The sequence below is a fragment of the Astatotilapia calliptera genome, chromosome 2 (genome assembly GCF_964374335.1).
Source record: "Astatotilapia calliptera chromosome 2, fAstCal68.1, whole genome shotgun sequence".
Lineage (NCBI taxonomy): Eukaryota > Metazoa > Chordata > Actinopteri > Cichliformes > Cichlidae > Astatotilapia > Astatotilapia calliptera.
In genome coordinates, this window is record NC_137423.1 from 9,636,063 (window position 1) to 9,644,576 (window position 8,514).

Genomic DNA, 8,514 nt, shown 5'->3' on the forward strand with positions numbered 1-8,514 from the left:
TGTGTGCCTTTCTCTTGTTTTGTATGTATTTCTCGTTTGTTATTTATTCCTATTTTATTCCTGCAATTGGTATGGAATTCATTTAAAAAAAAAAAAGATCAGTGTTTTGAAATTAGATGTGATGAAGATGTGACCTTAATTTACAAAATCAACATCATGTTGGATTCAATGAGACATGAAACTAGTGCATGAAACAGGTCTCAGTAAATGTTCTCATAGACTGCAATACACTGCCCCCTGCTGGTCATTATAAAGTCTGCAGATGTCATTTGACATGAATGTCATATTTGTGAAACAAAATAAAGGACTCTGTAAAATAAATGAAAATCAAATATTTATATACAGAATATTTATGTACAAATGCTGAAAAAGACATTTGAACAAGATGCACACCCAGTAAAATTTAAAAAAAAAAAGAAAAGTCAGTTTTATCATGTGACTATCATGCTGTCATTTCTGCACAATGCACTTTACACCAGATCAAAATAAAACACTGTGAGGTCGTTCTAACCGGAAGCCCAGAGAGCTTCGACAATGCAGCACAATGCCCTGAAGCATCAGCATCAAAATATACTTCAAGTACCAAAAAGTACTCATTGTGCAGAATGCCCTATTTTTGAATAGCTGGACATTTTAATTACTTTATCACCAGCTGTGACTACAGCTGATAATCAACCATGTTTCATAGGGATGTGACTACATTTAGAAATGTCACGCATTTTTAGGTATAAAGCAAAAGATGCAATGAAATAAATAAGCTATCACATATTAATCCAAATGAATTCACTGAAATACATCTGCACATTTCTGCAGCCTGACTTATTACACACGTGAACACAGTACACATTTGTTTACTGCAAGCTTGTTTCAGAGATGTGATGCAGTTAAATCTGTATGCGTCTGTTTCCTTGTAGTGTTAGTAGAGATGGTGAACCTGACACAATCCTGTGTTTAGTGTGAAGGAAACCAGTTAACAGCCGGTTTAGTAAAATTCTCTTGAACTCATGGAAAACTCATCGTCGTCTCGAAGTGAGCAGCTGAAGCGTCCCGTGTGATCAGAGGTCCTCGTCGTCCTCGCTCACCATGACGTCGAGCTCTTTGTCTTTCCGTACGACGCTCTCGGTGATGACCTCCTTGTGCTGCTCCTCCAGCTCACGCAGCTCCGCCTGCAGGCGCTCCAGGTGGAGCACTCGCCGGTTCCTCAGCAGCCGGCTGGGGAATGGGTTCATGTCGTTGAAGGCGATGCTGGTCAGCTTCCTGCATGGACACACGCAGGTGGAAAGGACTCGATCACCAACACAGAGGAACTGGAAACTGATCAGCTTGAGTGTTTCTGTTTTATGCTGCTTGATACTTCAGGTACTGCAGTTTGAGCAGGAAATACTGGACTGACTGGACCACATGTATCCGAGAGCTGCAGATACTTAAAAATCTTTAAATCGTTGTTACTGTGATCAGGGAAATTTAAACTTCTCACAAAATTTCAGTAAAAAGGGTTTGAAGCTCAAAGATTCAACAGCTACATCCGCTACACTTCTGAGAGTGTAACAGCTCGTAGATTAAGGCGGGTGGAGGCGAGTGCGTACCTGGCATTGGAGACGGTCTTTGTGAAGAAGCGTAGGTACTGGTAGATCTCCACGCTGTCGTGAATCTTCAGGATGTCGTCCTCTTTGTATTTGAACAGAGCCAGAGTGTATCTGAAGATCACCTGCAGCACAGACACGCATTTCATAACAGGACACTCACGCCACACAATTAATTGGAAACTTTGAGGAGGTGAGTCATAAAATTACTCTTTCAGTTGTGGTGCAGTTGGGCCCTTTACTCATTACAGCTCTGATCGATTTCCAATAAGCCACTTGGTTCCTCAGTTGCCAGATAATATTAACTTACTTGGTAGTTGAGCTTTAAGTTTAAATTAAACTTTTGGGTTGGATCTACGTGGCTGAAGCTGTTGTCAGCATTTATCCCTGTGTGGTATATATTTCTGTGTCTGAACTGTGATTTTATTTCCTGAGACAAACGATGTAAAAGCTGTGCTGCATTTGTCACATTGCAGAAACAAGCCCAAAGCCATTGTCCCGCTCATCGTCTGGATTTACGCTGCTTGTGGTAGACTGTGAGGTCGTTACTAGAATGATCTGCTTTCCCACTCCTATTTCATGTCACATGACAGTTCCCCATGCTTAGTAAACAATGTCTTATTACTCCTAAAATGTAAATAAAGACATCTAAAGGTGAAAACAAAATCATTTTTGTTTCCATGGACACTACTGTGGTGCATTCAAGTGTTGTCTGCATTTCTGTCATGGTGTGTTCGGGTGTATGGTACCTTGGTACCCTCATACAGGAAGGCGTCCCACAGAGGCATCAGGATGTCGCTGGGCAGACTCTCCACAAAAACCACCAGGAACCAGTTGAAGGTGACCAGAGAGACGTCAATGTTGTGATCCTCAAAGTGAGATGCCAGGCGAGGAAGCTTCTCCGCCATGAAGTCCTTCAGCACGCGCTGGTCCGCCTGAGCACAAAGACTCACAGAGATCAGCCTCACTGATCACTAAAACAGATCACAGCAGGCAAGCAGGTGAGTGTGTCTGCTGACCTGAGAGGCCACCAGATTCTTGGTGTAGTAGTCCTGAGGCATGATGGCTTCCACCACTGCCACCAGACACCAGAAGGCGTCTTCGTCACTTTGGAGGACCAGCAGAGCGAGGGCCGCTAACCTGTGGACATTGATGGAAGGTGAGGTTCTGCCTGGAAGGCGGGTCCACATAAGAACTCAGATATAAAATTTATACTTTTGTTCTGACCTGTTGAGTACCTGGCAGTAGCCAATGGCAGGGTTATGCCCGGAGAAGGCCAGAAGGATGCGGCGGAGCTGCTGGAGGGCGGGGCTGGACGGCGAGGAGAAGTGCTGATTGGTCGTCAGGGTTCGGTGAAGGTCCAGCTGGACCTGCCTGGAGGCAGGATTAGGAGCTGTCCGACTCTTCTCACACAGCTGGAAACAGAACAGGATTACTGAGTGCTCGCCAGCATTCCCAACAGGAAGGAGGAGGAGCCACCTGTGCTCAGGTGCGGATAAAGCACTCTGTTGGCAGAGGTATGAAAATGCGCAGTAAAATCTAACGTGCATAGCTAACTTCATCAACGACATTTTGGGAGGAATAATCACACATCAGCCTTCGGCCATTTTTTGATGAACGCATACGCCCCCTAGAGCGCGCTAACTTTATTAACAGCCACACAAATGTAAAGCACACATCAAACATAAATAAACCATTTGACTGTCTCCATAATTGAGAGCATTTTCTCTTCTTATTTCAACACCCCCACTTGCTCTCATATTATGATGCTCTTAAGTAAACAAAAAAAACAACAAACAAAAGGTTTCTTCCTCAGTACTGTATACATGTTCGTATACCATGTTAATGCCCAAACATAAACTTCTCAAACTTGAACAGCTTAACTTTTGTTGCAGGCTTTGTCATTACATCTGCAACCATCTCTTCTGTTGAACAATAATCCAGAGTTATTTTTCCTGCACTCACAGTTGATCTCACAAAGTTGTACTTTATGTCAACATGTTTACATCTCTGTCTCGTCACAGGATTCTTCGCCAACGCAATTGCACCCTGATTATCTTCATGAACTTTTGGTGGTGCATATTTTTGTCCATCAATACCTTGTAACAGTTGCATTAGGTACAAAACTTCTTGTAGGGTCGCAGCTAAAGCCATGTACTCCGCTTCACAGGTAGATAATGCAACAGTAGGTTGTCTTTTGGTTTTCCATGAGATTAAAGGACCATCTACAGACAAGCTTATGCAATAACCAGTTGTACTCCGTCTGTCTGTTACATCAGCTGCCCAATCAGCATCGCTGTATGCCCACAACCTCAGTTCTTTGTTGTCACATTTCCTGTAACACAGTTCTTTCTCGGTTGTCCCTTTCAGATACCTCAGTACTAGAGCAGGGCGATATGGCCAAAAATATTTATCACGATATATATTTGAAAATTTGCGATAACGATATAACTGACGATATAATTGATGCGAGACAAAATACAACTCCACAACATTACTAGCGCAAAAAGAAAACCTTCCATTTATTTTCACTTAAATAAGAAGCTGGTTTTTATGTACATTAAAGCTTTATAAAAATGTAACAGTCCAAATACAAATTCCTTGCTGAAAGTTTAATCAAAAGGCATTTCCAGTAGAAATGGGCTGACATATCCTGAGCATAACCATATATAATATCCACTGAAGTTAAAAAGAGGTGCTTTGCAAAATTAAACTGCAGTATGCAATACGTATTTTTCGGACCATAAGGTGCACGGGATTATAAGGCACATCAAGCGAAACAAAGCAGTCAGATAAATCAAACTTTATTAAACTCATTCTTCTTGCTTCCTCCACTTCTGTACCATTGATTCATTAATGTTGAATTCTCTGGCAGCTGCTCTATTCCCATGTTGTTGCAGTATATTAATGACTAACCTCGTATTGTGGATGGATTATCTCAGTTGTTCTTCTGACTGAAGTTTGGTCTGTTTACAGCATCCTGCCATGCGATTGCATTTGTCTCTAACCATGAGGAACCTTAACGTTAACTTTTATAAGTGGAAAAGTGTTAGTGTTCGTCCTCCAGCTTCCCTGTTTATGTTATGCTAACATAGCTGTGTCGCTAGCGATTACGTAGCACATCATTATATACCAGCTAGCCCAACTTCAGTAACCCTACAAACGTCACTGCTGTTTAGTTTCCTGTCTTCATTTATGTTGGAAGTGATAGCAGAGCTGTACGTTTGATTTTTTTCAGAAATCTCTCAGTCAGAACATGCTATATCATGCTTAGGTAACTAGCGAGCTAACTTCCGCTAGCTTCCCGCTAACTTCTAACTCTGTTAAATGTAATAAATTTTGTTTTAATGGATGCCTGGAAGTTAAACTTCATAGTTACACCTGGTAAAGCAGCAATGCTGATCGTTTTATTAAAGATGAAAGAATTTAGACAGTTTTTAACGCTCAGTGATGCTGCAGTGTTCGTTTGAACTGAAGTATAAGGAGTTTAGGACCCAGATTACTCCCAGATTTAAGAGCATCTTAGTCCGACAAATACGACAATAACGACGGCCGCTTGCATGTTCTGCAAAAAAATGTGCTTTGTCGTGTATCTGACGGACAAACACCAAACCAGTTCCACATCACTGAAGTTGCACCATTTTTACAAACCAATTCTGGTTCATCTGTTTCACTCAACAATCGGCCATGTGCGTATGAAAACAAAGGCACTGCGCATGCGCGTTTTACTCATATTCTATCGCGATATTTCATTTTCCTATTGTTGCCTAACATTATACCGGTATTACCGTGAACGGTATAATATGGCCCAGCCCTACTCAGTACATGTTTTACTGTAGTCCATTTGTCTTCAGTTGGCTCAGTAAAGTACTGTGAAAGTTTACTGACTATAAAACTCAAGTCCGGTCTTGTGCATGTAGCCAAATAGATCAGACTACCAACTGCCTCTCTGTACCTTTTGACATCACTCATCTTTTCTGCATCATCAGCATAGTTCAGTTTTTGCTCACAAGGTGTCTGTCTTTCTTTACAATCCTGCATGTTGAATCTTTCAAGTATTTTTTCCACATATTGTTTTTGTGACATTTTTACACAGTTATCACTCTGGTCAAAATCTATACCAATGAAATGTCTCAGTTTACCCAAATCCTTCATTTTGAATTTTGCTGCAAGCATTTTCTTCACAACAGTTAGTTCACTTTCATCACTAGCAGCAATGATCGGGTCATCTACCCATACAATCAGAATCACCTTCTTATTTTCTGTCATTTTTGTGTAAACACAATGGTCAGCGGGGTTTTGCACAAAGTCGTTCTCACTCAGATATTCATGCAACAACTTGTTCCAATTCCGGCCTGATTGTTTTAGCCCATATAGCGACTTTTTCAACTTGCACACCAGTTTTTCATTTGTGTCGGATTTTACCTCATAACCCTCAGGTTGTTCCATGAATACCTCACAATCTATTGGTGCATGAAGATAGGCAGCTTTAACATCCATCTGGTGTAAAAGCATGTTTTCTTGTGCTGCCTTTTGCATCAACACTCTGATACTAGTCAGGTTAGCAGCAGGGGAAAATGTTTCTTCATAATCCACACCTATCCTCTGACTATATCCTTTAGCAACATAACGTGCCTTGTACTTCTCAGATCCATCAACATTGTTTTTGACTGCGTACACCCATCTACCCCCCACTGTCTTCTTACCCTCAGGCAAAGTGGTTAAGGTAAATGTGTCATTTTCTCTTAGTGATTGCATCTCTTCATCCATTGCACTGACCCATTTCTCTGAGTTAGATGAAGTTATTGCTTCCTTGAATGTTTGGGGAATGTTACACATTGCTCTGTAACAATAATCCATGTTTGTAAGTACTTGATCACAATCCTCCTTATCAGTAACATATTCACTTAAATACCCAGGCCTCTTTCTCACTCTGGAAGGATACCTTGCAGCCTCGCAGTCGAGTTCATTCTCCTGTGACTGGCTGCTCATCTCAGACATGCTTACTGGGATCTGTTCCTGAGTATCTGTGTGTTCTGTACTCACATCAGTCTGTTCTCTGGTCTTGGTGAACCTGTTTGGTGTCTCAAAGTCACCCTCATCATCTGGCACCTTGTCAGTCTGTGTTTGTCTCTCTACTCTTGTTTTAGTCTCAAACTTCACCAGTCTATGCTTCTGTACTTTCCCACTGCCCGGGTAGTAGACCATATAAGCTGGACTGTTCTTGTCATATCCAACAAAAATTCCTTTCTCACACCTTGAGTCTAGTTTTCTCTTGTTCTGCCTGTAGGCATAACACACTGACCCAAATGTCTGCATCCTGGAAAGGTTTGGCCTTCTTCCTGTCAGCATTAAATATGGTGTCTGTTCTGTGCGTCTGTTAAAACATCTATTCCTCACTACAGCTGCTGTTTGCACTGCGTAAGTCCACAACTCTTTAGGTAACTGTTTCTCTATTAACATACACCTGGCCATATCAAAAAGAGTACGCCAATTGCGTTCTGCAGTACCATTTTGGTGTGGTGAGTATGGTGCTGAGGTCTCATGCCTGATTCCATTTTTGCTAAGGAGTGCCTGATACTCATTTCCCATAAACTCTGTTCCATTGTCAGACCTGATACATTTAACTTGCCCATACGGGGCTGTATCAGCCAAAAACTTCTGTGTTGCTTTTGCTGTGTCACTCTTATTTTTCAGAAAATACACAAACACTGCACTGGAATAGTCATCAGTGAATGATAGTGCAAATCTATATCCATCTCTGGACTCTGAGTCTACTGGACCAGCTAGATCTGTGTGTACCAGCTCTAAGGCGGTTTTGGCTCGTGCATCAGGGTCCCTGTTTCTAGTTTGAACAAACTTTCCCTGTGTGCACACTTCACAATGCAAGACAGATTTGTCTGTTTTTCCTTTGACTGCCATACCATCAACAACCCCCTGTAATTTCTGAATGTCATCATAATTACAGTGACCAAGAATTTCATGCCATGTTTGCATGTCATAGCAACCCTTACACTGGTCTTTACCTTCAGTGTTTACTGTTTGTAGGTAGTACAGTCTGTTGTACTCATATATTGGGAACCTTGTACCGTCTTTGTGTCGCAGGGTGTCTTTTCCTTGCTTGAAGATCATAGTTGCTCCATTTGAGGTAGCTGCTTTCACAGAGAAGATGTCTTGTGGATACGATGGGATGTACAGTGCCTGTTTCAAGGTTGTTTTGTGGCACTGCCCCCTGCTGTCCATCAAGCAAAACTCTGCCTCCCCTCTTTGCTCTGCAACTCCAGTGCACTTGGTGCCGTCAGCCAACTCTACGTAGTGTGACTTGGGCTGGAAACTGTCGTCGAATCTCCTGAACTTCGTTATATCTGTAACAATATGCGAAGTTGCCCCTGTGTCCACCATCAGACCCTTTTTGTTGATGCCATGCTCTGACTGGAACGCTGCACCCTCGCTGCTTACCCGGAATGCGTAGTCTTTGCTACCCCACTCCTCGGAAACTTTCCGTGCATTGTCTTGCCGCCGTTTCCGTCTGCATGTTGAGTCCCGATGGGTGGTGCTCGCTACACCACTGCTTGCGCTGACACGTCCTGGCTTTGTGTCCCTTTAGTCCGCATCTGAAACACACTATGTCTGCGTTGCCGGCCCCACGGTCATTCGATTTTTCAAACGTGGGATTGTCGCTCGGTCGTGCACGTGCTTTCATGATGTTGTCATCTGACGCTGCGGCGCGCATTTTCTCTGTGTCTTCAAAGCTTCGCAGTTTAGTTTTAAATTCAGCAAAAGTCACTTCAACTTCACTTTGTGTGACATGGATAGCAAACGGTTTGAACGATTCTGGCAGTCCCTTCAAAACCATTGCTACCAATAGCCCATCACTCAAAGTTTCACCAGCATTCCTCAGGGCTGTGATTATTGTCTCTGCTCGTATCAC

The 8,514-nt window shown here is 42.5% G+C and overlaps 1 protein-coding gene across 1 annotated transcript; it reads right to left on the reverse strand.

The window, feature by feature from the left end:
- Positions 1-1,055: 1,055 nt before the first annotated feature.
- On the reverse strand, positions 1,056-6,141 carry LOC113009539 (TBC1 domain family member 2A-like). The gene is made up of 5 exons (XM_080289997.1): positions 2,811-6,141; positions 2,603-2,723; positions 2,333-2,518; positions 1,587-1,708; positions 1,056-1,257 (listed from the first exon to the last, which is right to left on the reverse strand). The coding sequence occupies exons 1-5, from the start codon at positions 3,152-3,154 to the stop codon at positions 1,056-1,058; spliced, it is 975 nt and encodes a 324-aa protein (XP_080146123.1). The 5' UTR covers positions 3,155-6,141.
- Positions 6,142-8,514: the final 2,373 nt, after the last annotated feature.